The 20,392-nt window shown below is 41.2% G+C and overlaps 1 protein-coding gene across 1 annotated transcript; it reads right to left on the reverse strand.

The window, feature by feature from the left end:
• Nucleotides 1–1,926: 1,926 nt before the first annotated feature.
• Nucleotides 1,927–20,169, reverse strand: ttll4 (tubulin tyrosine ligase-like family, member 4). Its single transcript, XM_086220761.1, has 21 exons — nucleotides 20,059–20,169; nucleotides 17,440–18,573; nucleotides 16,539–16,983; nucleotides 16,301–16,445; nucleotides 16,123–16,199; nucleotides 15,964–16,024; nucleotides 13,388–13,506; nucleotides 12,743–12,853; nucleotides 12,525–12,601; nucleotides 12,052–12,246; nucleotides 11,533–11,615; nucleotides 11,112–11,240; nucleotides 10,834–10,956; nucleotides 10,643–10,741; nucleotides 9,939–10,073; nucleotides 9,342–9,479; nucleotides 9,031–9,127; nucleotides 7,904–8,114; nucleotides 7,478–7,545; nucleotides 7,290–7,360; nucleotides 1,927–5,316 (listed from the first exon to the last, which is right to left on the reverse strand). The coding sequence occupies exons 2-21, from the start codon at nucleotides 18,019–18,021 to the stop codon at nucleotides 5,181–5,183; spliced, it is 3,102 nt and encodes a 1,033-aa protein (XP_086076887.1). The 5' UTR covers nucleotides 18,022–18,573; nucleotides 20,059–20,169; the 3' UTR covers nucleotides 1,927–5,180.
• Between the last annotated feature and the right edge of the window lie 223 nt (nucleotides 20,170–20,392).

A 20,392-nucleotide genomic window follows, 5' to 3' on the forward strand; every position in this document is an offset into this window, starting at 1 on the left:
AGGCTCTGTGCTTGGACCAGTCCTCTTCACCCTTTATCTGCTTCCTCTAGGTCACATTATTAGGAAACACTCAATTAATTTTTACTGTTATGCTGATGACACACATCTGTACTTATCAATGCATCGACATGAAATAAATCAGCTGACTAAACTGGAGACCTGTCTAAAGGAGATAAAAAAAAAAACTTGGATGACCCATAATTTCCTTCTATTAAACTCTGATAAAACTGAAGTCATTGTCCTGGGCCCAAAACACCTTAGAGACACCCTATCTAATGAGATAGGTACCCTGGAAGGCATCACCTTGGCCCCCAGCACGACCGTAAGGAACCTAGGAGTTCTCTTCGATCAGGATCTGTCCTTTCATGCCCACATTAAGCAAATTTCTAGGACTGCTTTCTTTCATTTACAAAACATTGCTAGGATCAGACACATCCTGTCTCAAAAAGATGCAGAAAAACTAGTCCATGCCTTTGTCACTTCCAGGCTGGATTACTGCAATTCCCTCCTTTGGCTCCCTGTCAAATTTAGAATAGAATTCAAAATTCTCCTTCTAACATACAAAGTCCTCAACAGTCAGGCTCCTTCATACCTGACAGAGCTCATAGTCCCTTATTACCCAGCCAGAACCCTTCACTCCCAGGATGCAGGGTTACTTATGGTTCCGAGAATTTCTAAAAGTAGAATGGGAACCAGAGCCTTCAGCTATCAGGCTCCCCTCCTGTGGAACCGTCTCCCAGTTTCAGTCCGGGATGCAGACACCCTTTCGACCTATAAGAGCAGACTAAAGACCTTCCTTTTTGATCAGGCTCATAGTTAAAGCTGCTTAGGCTGGCCTTTAGATATACTGCTATAGAATTAGGCTGCTGGAGGATCTCCCATGGTGCACTGGGCTTCTCTCTCCTCCTCTCTTCCCTTTCTGTCCTCCTATATGTGTCATATATAAATCATACTTGTATGATAACTAACTTGTCTTCTTCTCCGGAGCCTTCAGGCTCCCCTCATCCCAGATCCCTGGTGCTGCTGGAGGAGGCTGCAGACCTGAAGAGGCTCAAGCTGCTACCGGAAGCACCACCTGCTCACGTCCCTGTCTGTCCATCAGTCTCTTCCCCTTTCTCTCTCTCTTCATCTCTGTCTCTCTCTTTCCTTCTGTATATCTGTCTCCCTCCATTATCTGTCTTTGTCTCTGCCCCGCTCTCCTGCTCTCTTTCCCCCCAACCCGTCAAAGCAGAAGGCCGTCCCCATTGAGCATGGATCTGCTCGACATTCCTGCCTGTTAAAAGGAAGGTTTTCATCGCTGCTGTTGCAGGATGTGCTTGCTGATGGAGAATTGTTGGGTGTAAATTCATTGAAGGAGTGTGGTACTGGACCTGCTCTACTTGTTAAGTGTCATGAGATAACTTTTGTTGTGATTTGGCGCTATATAAATAAAACTGACTTGACTTGAAATAAAAATGTCATTACATTGTTTGTCATAATGGATGACTTTCAACAAAACCAGTGCTTTTAATGCACAAAATAAACTCATATGAGTGCAGTATTTTTCATTCATGAGAGCTTTTTTCTCTTTACATTGTGGTGTCAATAGGAGCACCAACTAAGTCGCATGTAGAACTTGTCGCTGGATGGATTCCTAGGTATCTGAGCGACTGTCCACATCCACTGGACTCAACAAATGTAACAAAGTTGTGGAAGTAACCTCACTGATCATGTCCACAGGTGCAGTGAAAATAAAGTTCTCTTAAATTTACTAACAGATCACTGACAAGTCACCAGAAACTGATACTAAGAAAAACAAAGACATGGGTCATCAGACTTTCAAACTTTTATTTTGAAATTGTAATCCTGAGCAACCTATTCAGCCCTTTCACATGACAATTTTATAATTGTTCAGTAAGTAAAAAAACATTACGTTCCCCATTTTGTGATTACAATTCAGCTGTTTAAAAAGATCTCAAGCAGTTATTTAAGTTCATATATATATATATATATATACATACACACACACACACACACACACACACACACACACACACACACACACATGAATGCACACACTCTGAAAACCAGCCAACAAACATGATGGCGGCATAGCTGCGATGTCAGGTGGAATTTGATAAATGCTTCTGTTTCCATGGTAACCTGAAGTGTAGACTGGTTTGGTTTAACAATTCAGTGGCCTTGACTTATAACCCACGATGTTGCTGGAGATTTTGAGAGCTTGTACATTTGCCTGTAATACAGCTAACTATGGCATAGCTAACCGAGCTTTAGTTGAAGTGTTATATTAATGTCATATCATGAACAAGCAGAGACACATGTAATGGCCCAGGTCACACAGAGAAATGAGGAAACCACTTCGGTGGCTAGAGAAAGATGAATAACTGGGCGCTAGCAAGAGCTTGTAAATAATCAAAACACGCATCTGGAAGTTCTCAGCCTTTGGATGGCAATAAAGGCAGATTTTCTATAATATACACAATCTGCAGCAATAATATTTGGCCAAGACTATTCAAGCCAATTTGTATTTCAATTGTATGTCAGGGGTTTTTCATGGTCTGGACTGAAATAGTTTGGTTCAATAGTTATGCTTTTATCAAAAAATATTTTGGTTATTGAAGCAGCATTCAGTCCACACTTTTAAAATCTCACCCAGCGTCACAGACCTCATTCTCAATAACATCAGTCACGTCGCTGCAAAATTGAACTTCACACAGGTATCTTTTTATTTTCTGTTGCAAATAAAACCCACATGAAAATTTATTCATTTCTTTCAAAACACGAGAATGCAAAAAATTAGTCAAATTGTTACAAGGAAATGACCAGGAAATGATACAAAAGCGATGCCTCTGTGTGTGAATGGGCCACCGGTGCTCCTGTTCTGTACCCACAGCCTTCACATCACAGGCTGCACCACTGAAACGCTGCTCTATGAAATACACTTCAAATTTCACACATCAATGCTTTCAATTAAAGCGTTTCAAAGGTGTAAATGCATGCCAGTTTGGTATCAGTTAGTAAATAACATTGCAAAACTTAGTTCAAATGTTTGTTTGTTTTTTTTAAATATTTTGTTCCATTTGTCCTCTGACATGAAGCAGGATTTTAGAAAGATCGTTCAGGGAATTAAAGGTCTGAGGTCAAGAGGCATCTAAATAACCTGACAGCAGCAACTTTTTGATCTATACCCAGGCCCACCCTTCACCAGTTTTCTGTAATAAATGATGAATTACGGAGAAGCTGCACCCAAACATTAGCTAATGTTGACTTCTCTGGAAGCCTCCTCACAGTCGATGATATAAGATACTTGTTTCCCCTGAGGATATAATAAGAACTCTTAAAATACTGAGCAGCAGTTCGGCACTCACATTCTGGATAAATCATGTTACGTTATAAAGAAATATGTGCTTTGTAAAAGGTCACAGGGTTCAATTCTGGTGCAGGACTTGGCAGTTTCTGCTGTTTCTTTCGACTTGTGTGTTTGTGTGTGTAGTTAGAGCAGGACAGTTACAGATGCCTTTATGTCGAACACACCTTTGTTTCTCCTACTAAATTGCAGACTAGGCAGCGTTAGTCCATTTGCAGTTTAATATTCAAGTATCACTAACGAATCAACGTCATGAAATACACCCGTAACACCATCTAAATAAGCTGCAGAGATCTAAACACGCCTCGTCTCTGAATCCACATCCCCGTTGAATGTTCCCTCCTCTTTTTCCACACAGCTTGTGTCCCTAAGGTGACAAGGGTGACACTTCTACCTGACTGACAGACCTAATGTTGCGAGTATGTTTGCATACTCTTCTGGTATGGACTTATGAGGAAGGCCTGAACAGTTAAGGTTTCATGCCAAATCCAGTGAGTGTTAAAGGCTGAATGTATCACAGCAGCTGCCTCTATACGGATGTGTGGGTACAAGTTACGTTGCTAACGTTTTCATCCACGTGTTTTGACGTACCGCATTAGAAAAGACTCCCTCGACTCTGAAAAAAAAAAAAAACTTTGGGCGCTGGCTTGAAGTTGTTTAAGCTTTTATCAAAAAAAAAAAAGTTAATGTGCAACAGTGGGTGATGAGAAGCCTGTTTCGAATTATCTTTGACATAGGGAATCCTCAACTCACAAGCCCGACCAGCTGTAGACAGTCTTTGAGGACTTCCCTAAACTGTCTGTCTCTGAACAACATAGCCAATATTAGCTGACAGGATACAACAACTTGACAAAAACAATAAATCGTAGATGGATTAGGCGACCTCTTCTTCTCCTACTTTTGTTGCATGAGTAACATTGCCTATATCGCCATCTTGGGGCTAAAATATGCATTGGGTATCTGAGATTATTTGCTTCAAAGCAGATGATGAAAATACACCTAATTTGAAATTGCAACATTTCCAAAGTTGGTTGAATTTGCTGGACAACTGAATGGAAACAACTATTAAGACCATTGCACTGGCACATGGTTGGGATGCGAGCCACACACACACACACACACACACACACACACACACACACACACACACACACACACACACACACACACACACACACACTCTGGTGAGACAAAACTGACCAGGAGGTTGAATTAAAATAAGACATTCAAGGATTTCAAGGCCTTTTAATCCCCAAATACCAGTGTGTGATTTGACAGGATTTAAAACTACCTGGAATGTGTTTACATTCACATAGTTTGTGTAGCAGCAAAGGTTTTTTTTCTTAATTTCCCCCCCCTCTATTACTCCACAGAGCTCTCCGCTGTTGATAATAAACTGAAGGACATTTGTAGTAATTGAGCAGACACATGGTTTGCTGTCATAGACCATATTTCAAGTCTCTTTCAAGACCTATTCCTGACTGTTCAGGAAAATTATGATACTCCTCTTGTACACCTTTAAGGCTGGACAACATTTGGCAGATTTGTGGTAAATTATCGAAAACAAATAACATTGTTTCACTGGTGATGGAGCAATGGAGGCTTCTTTTAAATGACATTAGTGATAGTTCTCTTGTGTTGTGTAAAACTGGACTTGTAGTTTTGAGTCCTAAGCACATTTCTGCTCCAGAGTGAGTGTTTCAGAGCCGTTATTTGTCAACAATCACCAGAGGGGCATCTCTGGAGAGGCCTGCGCTACGGCCTGGGCCCTGAGCTTCCTGGGTGCTGAGCAGAGTATTGGCAGAACAAGTCCTCACAGCCTGGGCTGGGGGCTCGTACAGGCACTGCTGGTGACGCTGGATCCAGGACTTTGTGAAACAGAGGCGTCCCTATCCGAGCAGTAATCCTCATGGACATGATCTGACTGGCACTGATGGCTGACCACCACCCTGGAGAACAAGATGGGGGGGAGGCAGCGGGGTCGGTTACTCTGTATTTTCTGAATAATTCTAACAATGACAGTGTTTTTCTTCATGCTTTTGACTTACTGGTGGAGCCACATTTCAACAGCAAGTTTTAGAAGTGAATCGAATATGCTGCTGAGAGCTCAAGGGAAAATGAGATTGTTTTGTAACATGAGTAACACTGGAAGCGTTGCAACGTACAGAGCCCCTTCAATTCAGCTCGACTCGAATGCAGCTCCACATACACGCTACATTCTCATAGATAAACATTGTTCAAAAAACACACGACTCCCATCAGAGAAAGGATGGGTGACTGATGTTGCTGGTTTCATCATGACTAGCAATTAAACATTGATCAAGTATGTGTGGTAATGAGGGTCTCATACAATGTTTCTCTTTGCTTCATTTGTTACAAACAGCCTGCCAAACTACTTTTTAAAAAAAAAAATAAACTGGTAAAAATCTCTCTTTTTTCAAATCTGTCTCTTCACAAACACACTGACAAATAATGGGCAAATCCAAAGCATTTATGCCTCATTTCCACATAAATGCAGCTCAAGTCAATAATGACTGTAGAATATATGGAAAACGCTCCTGCAGGGTGCTAGAAAGACCCAATGATTAACCCCAGGTGAAAGGCGTATTTTGTCCATTTTTAGACACCTATACATGGGACACTTCATAGCTCAATATAGAGAACACAAAACCTTTAATATAGCTGACTTGTAGCATATTAGCTTTTTCTTCACTATAACAAAGACAACAGAATCTTCAGTTTTTTTCTTACGTAATCAAGGCAGATCCAGAACTGAAAATCATAAATTGTAAAGAGAAGCTATGCAAACACATCAAACATCAGAGGTTTCAATTGGAAATGATTAAACCATCAAGTGTATAAGTGGATTAACAGGTTCAACACGCACACTTCCACACATAAGTGAGAACCTCAGGGAGCAAAGAAGTAATGTCCTCACAATTCACCTTTAGTGTCAGCCCCTGCTGAGTTACACATAGCAACGTTACTTCCTCCGACATCAGAGGTTCTAAACTTCCACAGATGCTACTAAAGTAAATATTGGTCAGAGGTGCTGGTTTTGATCACATAACTTTTATTCAGGCTACCGATACGGTTGACAGGGTTGAATTTAGGTTTGTGGAAAGTAATAAATCTTATATTCCTCCTCTAATAAATGTTTGCTGTGGATCAAACTATGTGGACGTCCACAAAACCAACCAAATCCTTCCACGGTCGACAGGCACACCTATGTCTGTTCCAAGGTGAGCTAGGTTAATTTGTTTCATTAACCTTACAACAATTGTATGCTGTTGTGAGCAAGTTGGATGATCAGTGGTTTCATCTATATAATAGTAGGGCCTAGCCAGCTAATGTTAGCTTTAGCTAGCTAGCGGATTAGCCATTTACCGTAGGCTAGCTAACATTACATTACACAAACGGTTGATGATAACAATGTGCATTAGCCTACTTTGTAGCTAGTCTAAATGTCCGCTTTGTTAGCTATAAACATTATAGGTAATACCGATCAAAGCAATGTAACGTTAGCGAACTTTGCTGTTCGAGAAGCTTGAGCCTATGTTGTTAGTCAGTCGATCAGTCAAGTTGGACATAACGTACACCTGATGTCAAAATGTAACTCAATGTTTTTTGATCCACAGCAAACATTTATCAGGGTTGGATTTGGGTTTGGAGAAAGGAATAAATCTTACATCTCATCTCAACCTCTCCTAGTAACGTTTGTCACTGTTGCATGTGCCCCTAGCCTAAATAAAAGTTGGTTGATCAAAACAAGAGCCTCCAACTGATATTTGCTTTAGTAACAACAGTGTTCTGTTGGACTTCAGAACCTCTGATGTCAGAGGAAGTAATGTTGCGATGTGTAACTAAGCGGGGGTGGGGCTTATGCGAAAGGTGAATTACAAGCGGCCAAAAGTGTGTGTACCTGGATCTGGATGGGCTGGCAAGCTCTTGTCTAAGGGGTTCAAACTTGGAAATGTAGCTACACTTGGACCACTAAGGAGACACAGAGAAGTTCATGTAAACATTTCACGTCAAAGCTCAGATTTTCTAACTATAAGAAAGACAAGTTTATCTTTTGTGTTTATCATAAATATTGACATTGTTCCTCACCATGTGAGCAGGATCACTGGTTCCAAGATGCACTCCTTTCTCACAGAGTATCTTCAGCAGACTGATACCTGCACATGAAATCATCAAGTGTGTGTTAACTCTGCCAGCATGTCCACCACTCCCTCTGGGCTCCTACCCTGCTCTGCGTCCATATGAAGGTCAAAATCACCCCTTTTGGATGGACAACTTTGGCGACTACTGTGTGAAGCTAAAAAAAAAAATCTTCATCTCAACTTAGATGTTTCAAATGCATCTCAAAGTCCTCCCCAGCATGAACTTCAAAAATGTAAAATAATTGTCCTAAAATTCTAAATCACTGAATCCCACAGAGTAAAATTATGATATGCAAGAGCAGTGTGAAAAACTGTACAGATGAACAAAAAGTGAGCTGGGGCTTCATAATATTATCACCCTGGCTTGTCATACCTTTGGCCCTGTTGTTCCAGAACTTCTGTTCCCACTGGTTTAGCAGTATGGTGAGGTATCTTGGACACTCGAAGAAGCGGAGGTATCGAGATGATGACGGTGAAGGAAAGATTCGCTCAAACTCTCCTCTGCGATTCAGCTCGTCTTCACTCTCTGTGAGCACGTGAACATCACCTGGAGTCAAAATGTCCAGCACTGTGGAGAGAAACTCCTAATGGGCAGAGACAGAGACCAGAATCACCACCTTGCAGTTATGTGCCTCATCATGAAGAACCTGATGATGTCCAAGTGAAACTGAGAGAACGTGTGACAAATCATTCAAACCCTTTTAATGGGAAGTTCTTGAGTTATGGCCAAAAATATTTGCTGAGCAGTCACAGTAACCTTGACCTTTGACCACCACATTCTAATAAGTTCATTTTAGAATCATATTGGGCTTTTTTTGCCAGATTTTAAGAGACTCCCACACGTTGCTCCTGAGTTATCACGTACAAAACGGGACCCAAACTGAAAGTGTAAAGTTTCTGCCCACAGGCTGTAAACAGTGAGAGCACAAAAGACTGTAATTATATTTTTACTTTTATGCTGCCATGAAATTAGTAGTGGCTGTTTGTGCCAGTTGTAATAAAACTTCCCCCAGGCATTCCTGAGATATCAAAGAATGGCACAGACCGGAGGTTACGGTGACCTTTGACCACCAAAAGCTTTTCAGCTCATCCTTGAGACCAAGTGGCTGGAAATTTGAAGACAAACCCTCATGGCTTCCATAGATATTACCAAAATCCTGCATGCCTTGTAAGACTCTTTATAGAGAAACAAAATGTAGAACCATATGAAATAGAGGTAAAATTGTGAAAAGTGTAAAGTGTAATGTATTCTCCAACAAACTTATGAGTGGCAGTGCATGTCAGTGTTGCCTTGAATAACAAGACTACTATGCTGACTAACTGAGGTCATGCTTGCAAGCCCAGTGGTAAATCTTCTGCGACTAAAATCATTAAGTCCGTACTACACACTGCACATACGAATGTACTTTAAAAATGACAGTTATTCATCTTACATTCAACATACATTTCTAATTAATTCACTTTCTGCTCATCTAAGTTTTTTCCAAGTGTTGTGTGTACCTGGTCAGCGTAGCGCTGTGTGAGATAAAAGGCCCGTTTGACCTTCTCGTCAGCAGAGAGATCTGATTTGGTCCTCTCCCTGTTCACACTGCACAGACTACACACACACACACACACACACACACACACACACACACACACACACACACACACACACACACACACGAGTCCGTGCATATTTCAGAAGAATAAAGAATACTGAATAAAATTACAAGATGAAACAAATGGCAAACACAGTACTACTATAATATCATAGAGTTTCACGTTCACACGTTTATGAAAGAAGTTCAGCCCCATCCCCCCACCCCAACCTGCTGCTGGAGCTGGAGGCACTGCTGCAGGGGGCTGCCATATCCTCTTTTTGAGGAATACGAAACCCAGCCAAGTTGAGGAGGTCTCTGATCATCTGGCCTTTAATGGCAACATCCAGCGCTGTGTTGGAATGTAGGCTGGACCAGAAACACAGCAAATAGCCATGCATTAGACACTGATAGTAAGTTGATGAGCCTGATACATGATTGCTTTTCATGCTCAATTATCATTAGTGTGAAAATTAATAGAACGGGAAAAGTGAAAGACAATAGCTCTCCATAATAAATGCAACCCGTAATGATACCAGCAATTTATCATACATTCTTATGATTGTTATCATTCTGTCTGCAATCACCTCACAGACCTGCTTTGTTAATAGAATGTCACGAACCCTGTGTATTATGAAACATTACCTCAACAAATGTGGCCAACAGCTTCACACAACATTTTGGTAAGTGTTCTAATGTTGTTCTAACCCATGCCCATCATGAGATATTAATTCTACATGCGACTTATTTAATAAACACAAATTTCACGTTGCTAGCTGTGGTTTGAGGATGTAGTCTTAATATCATGTGCACACTTTGGGTTGTTACCTTGGTGATATGTTGACCTCCAGAATCCAGGGTTTTAGGTTCTCGTCAAGCATGATATCGAAGCCAAACAGCTCGTGGCAGCTGTAAGGTGTTCGAACGTGCATCTTCAGTAGAGAGTTGACGTACGGCTCTGACCTTATGCCCAAACAAATACGAGAGGAAAGGTTTATAGCAGGATCATCCATTTTTAATAATATCATGACAATCTGTATTTGATCACCACTTCAGATCCAGTATTTCTATGACATAATCTCAATATAATCCTGTTTTTTTAGTCAGAAAATAGTGAAAAATAGCCACCAGTAGCACAGTCTTTATCTGTCCATAACAGATTTATTGCTCATCCAATTAAATCATGATTTTGGTCTTTGGTCGATACATCAGAATTCGTATACATGTTGGCAGTTGTGCACAAATGTGAAAACTGCTATCTAACTAATTACAATTCAGAGAAGTGGTTTTGGCGCAGTAGAAATTGTGTTTCTACTCTCTTAAGCAACATGTCCAGTAACTGCAATTATACGAAAATAAAAATAAAGAGTTCATAGTTTCTCCTAAATACTGATGGCGGAGACGCTGTTCATCTCTTGACTCAGCAGCTGGGAACAGCAAGCTACTCTTCATGACTATATGTTGACGTCTTAGATGACTTGAGTATAAAAGATAGGTCCCCATGAGGTAAAGGGTGAGAAACTGAAACTTACGCGATGATGGTTTTGATCACAATGTCTTTAATCTTCTCCCATATCAGAGTGGTGTTGATTCCCTTTGAACCAAGATAGTGCCACAAGGCCTTCAAAGCCCTGAAAATGCACAAACACACATATTGGTGAGTGTGTGCAGACATAGCAAATATGTGCTACATATCCAAGCTCAACCCTTCTTTCTTTCTTACCATTTGTGTCCCTGGCAGGCTTTGTCATCACTGTTTGCTTGGTATTCAGAGTTTTTCTTGTTGACACTGTAGTTGGTCAGGTGCATAAATTTGTTACTTAGCGTCTTCATGGAAGACGAATACCTGGTGAGAGAAAATGTAGCAAGTTTTTCAATCATGTATTACTTCTACCTTGTCTTGGTGATCATTTTGATAAACCGCAATGCTTTGTGGCCACTCATGCAGCTATTTGGTCTATTTGGATATTTGTCACAGTCGTGGATGTAGTGAAAACTGACTTGCAGCTGGCAAACCGGACCAGTCCATCAGAGAAGATGTAAATCCGGAGAGGGTCATAGCATGTCACGTAGACATAGATGCGCAGGTCAAACTTGTTCCCACTGATGAGGTAGGGCTTGTGAAGATACCTGCAAGTAACAAACACCATGACAATTTTCTAATCCATGAGGAGAACACCAATGGCAGGCAGTGAAAACATGCAATTGTCAGTCTACAGATTTTCTGCTGTACATTTAGTAAAAAGTAGTTTAATTCTTATGCCCTTTACGCTCAGAAAAAAAGCAAGTCAGCTGACGCTGGAGAGAAATCTTGAAAATGAAACAGTAAACCACAACTACGAAAACCTTCTTGACAGTTTCCTACTCAAACTACATTTAATATGGTAACTTCTACCTTTGGAACTACTAGTGACCAACTCACTTTTGGACCAGCAGAGGTCTTTTATGGGGCATCTGGCTCCATTTATGGATGACCTGGATACCAATCCCTCTAGCAGAGGCTGGCTATTGAAAATGAGACAAAGAAAACACATGTTAAGTCAAATTACACAGAATGTACATGTTAAGACAAAGATGGATGTGTCACTACCTGGATGACCCATTTTAGAAACTAATTCCACAACAGCTAACTTCATTCTATGTATTTAAAACCATCATTACCTTCATTTCAGAGGGATAACTGGATCGCCAGCAATTGAACCAAAAACTAACAATGAATGAATAATAAATATTTAAAAAAATAAAAAGGTAACAGGAAGTGAGAGCAATTCCTCTCAATGTTAATAATTAACATTTGATGATGTTTGGTATTTGCTGTAAAAAAACAAACCCTTTAACACAATTTCTAGTTTAATCCAGAGTTATTTACATATTTGGAGACTGATTCTGCCACATGGACGATTTCAAACAGATAAAATCTTCATATTGAAGGACAACATACAGGTTTGATGATCCATTTCTGTCTAGAGCCGCCATCCTCCCAGGCCTTGCGGAGCAGCTTGATGTCTTGTGGAAGGACAAAAGTCCGGGGAACAAAGTTAAACTCTTGTCTGCCAAAGCGAAGTTGCATCTTGGACAGGTTCCTCCACAGCCGGTCCTTTCGGCCAATCTGGAATGTTCCTGGGAAATGGTTCAACTGGGACAAAAAAAAACACAAAAACAGACATGTTGAGAACAATTCAAGACTGAGAATCCATTTGATTTTTAGTTTCATGAATGGGACCTAGGATTCTTTTCCTTCTTTCGTGTCATACACTGTGTAATCCAGTGATCTAGTCCAGATAAAGCATGCCCATGAAATAGGAAAGATGCCCCTTAACTGGCTTCTGGAAGTAAACCAATCAGAAAGCTTTGGGGGGGCTAAAATCACTTTCAGACAGAGGATGATGGGCTAGTGATGATTACTGTAGCAACCTTCTGGTGCTCTCCAAGAGTCTTGAAGCCAGGAGACTTCATGTGGTGTCCCCAGCAGCCCAACCAGTCATGGCTTTCTAAATGATAAACAGGGTGAAAAACTGAATTAGATTTATTGTTATTACAAGGATTTGTTTCAATCATCAAGTCAGACATAATATCTACGTGGATTTAAAGATTGGTGATCCCAGCAGTCACTGATTTCCACACAAACTTACTCTTAGTGACTTTGAAGTGGGACCTGGCAATGGTGTTTTTGACCACATTTGGAGTGACAGTGCTCATCTTCCATTTTAACAGCCGTCTTTGCTCCACAGGCAGCAGTTCCACTACAGAGTACACAACACAAACAAGTGCCGTAGATTTTTACGGCCGCACTTTCTTAAAATCATAGCAAACGTTATGTAAATATTTACATGTATTGTTATGTTATACAATATCAACTGGAATTATTGATTTAAGATATAAACTACTCAGATAAATCAAATAAAATGAATACAATAAATAATGAAAAACACATAACCAGCAAACAACCAAAACTCTCCAGCCTGAGAGGAAAGACTTCACAGGACTTGAGCTCAACCTCCAGTTCATCCCATCAACCTCATCATTCAACACCAGCCAAAGCTGACGTAGGTTCGGTTGGAACTATGTTGAATACTAAAGCAGACTTAGTATATCTGAATAGCTTTGGTATTATTTCTTTATCTTGATTATCAGCCTCAACACACACACAATCTCCTGTCAGGTTTTTGGAAGCAACAGTTTCTGGGACTCCATTGATGTGTGTTAGAGGACTTGTGATCTTCTCTATCTTAGCCTGAGCAAACAATACTCAAGTTTTCTGTTTTGTGTGTCCTTACCTTTCTCATCAACAGTGCTGAAGTAGAGTGTTGGAGGGATGAGAGGGAACAAGCTGGGGACCAGAGCTGGTCTCTCCTCCCGGTCATCTTCACCCTCCAATGACATCGGCTCCTCGACACTGAAACATAGAGAAAGTCAATGTGAGAAAGAGATAAACCACATTTCATGTATAACCACTCACATCCGTGCTAATAATCCTTAGGTCACTGACCTAATAAAGTGCCATTGTGTTAAGTTCTTGCAACTCATTATGTGAGTGTGGTACTGCTAAGCATTGATTTTAATAAATACATAAAACCCCGAGACATGTGCCTAAGAAGTAACAACTTCCAAATGATGAGGATCAAAAGCTACAATTTGGAGCTTGTCTACATTTGTCACACTCCAAATCAATAAGGGACACCGTAACACCAGAGAAATGGGGTACAATGTCTCGTTATGAGCTCCAGGCATTGACAAAAAGAACAAGATTGAGTGGCTGACAAGAGTTCCCTCCCTAAGGTGGCTGGCCCAGGCTGCAGCACCTTCATACTGAGGTACACTTTACGTTAAAATATGTCCAGTTATGTAATTCAAGTTTGCTGCTGAAGACTGACCAGTTCCCCTTAGCTTCAGCACATCAGCTTGTTATGTCAATTAAAAAAAAAAAAAAAAAAAAAAAAATGCAGTCACCAAACAAACATAAAACTTCATTTCACACTCGCACAACACAAAGATGGACCAGATTGATGCCCATTTGTGCCTTTTTCAAGGAGGGATTAGAGGCAGCACAGGTAAAGTTTCACTTGATTTGACAGACAAATGATGGCAGCAGTCCAACGTTTCAAAATTTAAATTTGCCATTCATGGATAGGTGGTGATTTTCTTCATAAACCTTGATGAAATAACAACAGGTCTGTAGCAAGAGGACAGGCATCAACTGGCCGATTAGCCGAAGGCTAAGTCCAACACTGACAGACTCCTGAGATTTTTTTTCAATAACATACTGTTCACAACAGATGAAAAATAACTTTAAAAATATAATTAAAGAACACTCACATGACAGGCATATAGGGAGGAAGTACAGAAGGATAAACAGATGGATGGATGGAAAGGACAGCGGATGATATTATCCTCCTCCAGGTCTTTTCTCTTTAGTTCAATCCTTCGAGCACCAACAAGTACACAATGGCGTTTACGGGCACACTCAGCTAACTTATGACTATACTATACATACATGTGCTATAGCTTTCAGGAAAGGGTGGGGGTGGGGGGGTACCACACAAACAAATCAGCTGGTAGGGGGAGGGGGGACAATAGTGATCCATATCCAGGCTATTTTAGCAGAGAATCAGCTGCGAGTATTTGGTAGGGAGTTCTACTGTTGAGGCCATCACAGCCGACAATAATGTGATCAACAATGCAGCAGCGACCTTTCCACCACACTCTGCTGTGTTCAGCCTCTATTAACAATGCCCCGAGAGAGAATGGAGGAGAGAGACAAAGTCGACAGGAACTGATGGATGTATATTTTATGCCACTTTAGAGGACCAATGAAGAGCCACCAGGTGTAGGTATTATGTGGTCACATGACAGCACATCACCAGGCTCCTGAATGAATCCATTGAGGAGTCAACAGGGTCAAACACCAGTCACAAATGCTGCATTTCCTCAAGATTTACTGCATGTTTCAGGTTTTTCTAAATAAACCAGAGATGAAGTTTAAAAATCTGTCAACAGCACAAATTAATCTATGATTGTGAAGCAATTTTGAATGGATTAAAAAATATATGATCATTAAAATCTACACTGATTTACTTCATTTTGAACACGGAAACTGGATAAGCCAATAATCAAACAGTAGAGGAGCTTGAGAGAAGATTTGTTTGACCTGACTCTGGCCTTCTCATTCCAGAAGGTGTGACACAAAAGTGAGAAACAACTATAATTATTTTGCTCAGGTCTGAATCTGTTGATGAGTTTGAAAAACAAAAAAACAAACTAAACAAAAAACACAGAAGTGGGGAAAAAGCCCAAAGGTTTACATACAGAGAAAAATAAACCTTGAACCGCAAAGAAAAAACAAACAAACCCACCCCTCGTGGTACAGTTCATTTGTGGTACAATTGTGATCCAACTCAATCTGACCCAACTACCAGGTGAACTCTGCAACTTTTAATTAAACGGCACCTTTCACAAACTGTGCTTTGTGTTTCAGGATGCAAACTGTGGCGACCTGCAGAGTAGCCAACACATATGGAATCTAGAAAGACCACATTCAGGTTGTATGCCTGTGCCTCTCAGTGACCTTGACCTTTGACCACCAAAATCCTCTCAGTTCATCCTTGAGTCTTAGTGAATGTCTGTGCTGGATTTGCAGGCAAGGTGTTTTTAAGATTCTATTGATTACAACTGAACGGATGGACAACTCAAAAACAACACATCCGGCCCACAGCCGTCACTAGAATACAGAAATAAGAACTAGTCTTGAACACAGGACACACTTGACTCAGAGAGCAAATGTCTTTTGTAAATGTTTGTAGTAAATGCATGTGGACATTCAGAGCTGAAATTGAATGCAGGGTGTCTCACCCACCCGGGAAGTGTAAGGGATGCTGTGGATGAAGCGCCTTTGATGGATGAGTATTCTGAATCATCTGAAGAAAACGGAATAATCTCAGTTATTTACACAAGAAGCGAGCAGACAGGAGCCAGCAGCTTCAGTACTACGGAGGTCACAGGGGTTACAACCAACCGTCATCACTACAGCCGTTCTCCAGCTCATCAGGCAGCTCCTCCTCTCCACCGTCCACCTGCATAACACACTCAGGTCTGGAGAAGAATCACACCAGGAAAAAAACAAATGCTCCGCCTTAGAATTTAAAGGGTGAAATCCAAAACTTCTGCATTGAATGACAAGTATCAATTCTTACCCAGGCTGCTGATTATCCCCACCCTGATCATCCAAGGGTAAAGGAGAAGAAGGAGGTGAAGAAGGGGTTGAGATGAAGGCAGGCTGTCCCTGCTTGGTCAGGTGGATAGCGGAAATTTTAGTTGTCACAGAGCCCATCAAGGCACCTGCAGAACACGAGATCACCTCTCAGTGAGAGAACACCCGGAGTGAGCCAGAAAGACAAAGCTCTTGTTATGAGTTTCATGGATTCTAACTACCTGAGATGGCCTCCAGTGGTGCGGGAGGCTCCTCCTGACTGGCACTGAGCTCAATCGATGTGGGTCCAAACAAAGAAGGACTTGCTGGAGAAATGAGTCTTCTGCATACGGACTGGGATCTTCCTGGTGGACACTGGCCTTCTGGGTCTGGCTTGTTTACATCTTGTGAGGCAGTCATTTGGGGCTTTGAAGCTACCACTGCTGGAGGACCACCTACTACTATCAATGGACTTTTGAAAGAGTGTGTGTACATTTTTTGTGTCCGACTGATTTGTGTAGGTACTTTTGCTGAACTGATTCTCCTTGAAGTTGTTGTGTTTCTTGCTTTGTCTTTTGTAGTGTCAAGGCAGAAGGCTTCCTTTCCTAATGCTGCCCCCTGGTGTTCACAAAGGGTAAGGCATTGATGAGGCACTGAAGGCAAGGAGGAACAGTCGGCAGCGTCAAGCTAAGAACAGAAAAGCAGGAGAGCTCAAATGTGGTGGAAGCATCAAGTAGCTTCCCAAATGGTAAAATCTTCTGTCAACAGCAACATATTCAGTAATTGACTGGTATTATAACATTCCTAAATAAATACACACTGATATGCAGAAGACAATCTTTGTGAAACAATTTAAGTCCATCATTACAGTCGACATCTACTTTTATCAATATTTTTGGCTTCTGTACTTTCCTTCCAAATTATAAATATCTATTTTAAATTTGATTTTCCTCTGTCATATGTGCGTATGTGCAAATGATTAAAAATACAACTATTACAGACAGTACACTTGCTGAGCAAATGCAATCAAAGTTGTCCTTTCTTCCAACACTGCTGTGGTAACTCTTACACTGAGAAAAACACCAGCTGACCTGAGTCAGGACAGCAGGAAATGTTATATTTAAATACTTCATCAGTGCTCACCATCAACTCGTTTGTTTGCTCCCGAGAGGCCTGTCCTCTGATGACCAGGTCCTGATGACAAACTGGCAACAGAGGATCCACTCCTGATGGCATGTCACCTGTGGCAGCGGGACTTCTGCTTGCTGCCACATTGTTTCCAGGTTGAGAGGTCTGGAGTGATTCACACTTCTGCTGAACACTGAACCCCACCAGGCTTTCCTTTTTGGGGATGAAGGACGTGGCACTGGTCTGTATGAGGCTGGCGCAAGCCAGTAACTGGTTTGGGCTTTGCGTCCCATTAAACTGTAGTGACAAGGTTGCAGATCTATCTGGCACAGCTGTGAATTGGCTTTGATTTCTAATCCCGTTCTCAAACACAGAAACCATGGATGGGGCCACTGTCATCTGCCTCATAGGGGATGCAGAAGAAGAAACACTGGAGGAGAACGTTTTGGCTTCATCTTTTCTCCTAGACAGCTCTTGAGAAGTCTGATGAAAAGGCACTCTAGTGGGTCCAACAGACGTGGTGGTGTTGGTACTATCTGTGTTGGAACATGCTCTGAGCTTCCCCCCACCCCAGGGAGAGGACTGGTTAGTTGGCATGGCACTCACCAAAGATAAATTTCGGAGGAACTGATTTCAAGTGCCGGGATCTTGGGTGAGGATGAACAGATGGACTAGACAAAACAGGCCTGGGGTTCTCTTCCCCAAAAGCCCAGCCGATTGCTCACCACCCAGGGACTGCTGTCTCAGAGAAGTCAATGTTGAGATGTCAGCTCCAACAGAATAGAGCCGGGAATTTTCTTTTGGTTGCTGTTGATTGACTACAAGTTCTTGATAAATTCTGAGCAACAGCAATCATTACTGCCACCACGGTTGGCGTAACAGTTAATGGTACAAATGCAGATCTCGCACAAGTCAGCTGGACAGTGACGGTGCCAGTTACAGCCTTCACATAAGGCTCAGACCGGCAGGCACATGGGTTTTTTTTCCTGAAGCAAAGTGGTTCATACTCTATTAGACAGATGCCAAGGCCGGTCAAGGAGTCTTTGTAAACTGAATCAGATAGTGTTCCTCCTTATTTGAACTCCCTGGCTCACATTACAGGTCCAGTCTTGACTAGAGGCAACAAACATCCACCGCTCACACCTGAAACTTAAAAACATGAAAAACAGCATTAATGTGAGTGATTCCAGACTCAAGTGTTTCCCCTGGAAAATTTTCCCAGAGGGATGACCTATCTCGAAGCCCAACAAAAAGGGTTCAAAAAACAAGTCTAACTTTGGTTGCTATTGCTTGCTGGATGTTCTCTGCTATATTCAACTGGGCCTGCAAAATTTGTGAATGCTGGCTATATGTTGATTTATTTCTGATAAACTTATACAAATGACTCTACATCAGTAACAACTGTCAGAATGTAGAGCTATTTAACCCTGAAATAAATGTTGTTGTTTTTTTTTTACACTACACTTTACTGACAGCACCTGTACACTTTTCCAGGCCACAAATGTTTAAGACCCTTAAGGAACGCTGTTTCGAACGTAAGGTACATATGTAACCAGAAATCTGAGTACTGTTAAAGCCCTACAGTACATGTGTTGAATTGTCAAAGAAAAGCTCGGGATGAAGTATACAGTTCCTTCTTGCATAGAGAGCATGTCTGTTAAATCAGGTTTGATACAAAACTGAAACTGTGATGAAGTTCACTTGCTGTAAAATAACGATTACAAATGAAAGATTTACAATTAGAAGGGAAATTTATCCCATAATTACGACTTTTTAATCTCATCATTTACCATTAGAACACGGACAACTCCTTTCTTTGTCTATTTTTTTCATTTATTTATTTGTCATGGTGGAAACTGCCTTCCATATCATAGATAACTTAACGGCCTTGGTGGTGCTGATGCAACAAAAATCAATCTTTTGGCCACGAATTGAGTTGACTGCGACTGCACATCATTGAGGATACAAATGCATTGACTGGATACACGATGCAGTCGAGATAGGAAGCCGACCTCGCTTTTAAAAATCAAATAAAATGCCTCCTAGATTCATAATCATGTGGGCCTCTACATCTAATTTAACATTACAGGACTGTACTTGCAACTACAAAGATCGTAGAGATCCCGTGCTCGCCGAACTGGGCATTGCCCAGAACTGAAGCATCCCGTGTTGGCAATGATTTACCTTTACATGTGGTTTAGATACACTTTCCAACAAGCGTCTCGGTATGTGTGGAAAAAGCAAGCGATGCTGTCAAAGTGCCTGCTATACCGAAGTTTGAAGTGTCACGTGTATCTAGTGATGACACGCCGCTTAGCTAAAAGGTTGAACCCGAAAAATATAAAGTACAAATATATTAGAAATAATAATTCAATGAAACAAATAACAGCACACTTGTTTAACAAGAAGCAAGATTTACCGAATAGTTCTTCACCAAATCACCGCTAACAGAGAAGACTCGACAGCCAGTTAGCAATTATGCTACTTTGTGCTAGCTTGTGTTTACCTCTGCGCCGTCCAGCGTTAGCAACGACAACCGACACAATGACACCTACAGTCAAGACCGCCCGGTAAACATGAGTGCCAGCAAACAAAGGCTCTCAGCCTGTTCATAGAAAGTATATTCATACTCACTCGGTCACCGAAAAAATCCTGATCATGTTCCACTGGTTTGTCAAGCCTCTGCTCGTCACAGTTTCACATCTCAGTGACTGACGAGTCGAGCTGTACAGGCTGAGTGATACATCACTTCCAAAGATCGTCTATTATTACAATTCCTTCGCCTCTTGTCTGAATCAGAGCTCCCCCTGCTGGCTGATGTTAGAAGTACTCAGCAAGACTTCCTTTTACATTGGACGAAAAACAGAACAATCAAAGCGGAGAGGAATCATTCATGATATTATTTAGAAGAAACCATTGAAAGTACATAATAAATTAAATCTAAATAAATTACACACACACACACACA

Source organism: Aulostomus chinensis, chromosome 12 (assembly GCF_037954235.1).
Source record: "Aulostomus chinensis isolate RoL2024-O1b breed Wild chromosome 12, RoL_Achi_v1.0, whole genome shotgun sequence".
In the NCBI taxonomy this organism is placed as follows: domain Eukaryota; kingdom Metazoa; phylum Chordata; class Actinopteri; order Syngnathiformes; family Aulostomidae; genus Aulostomus; species Aulostomus chinensis.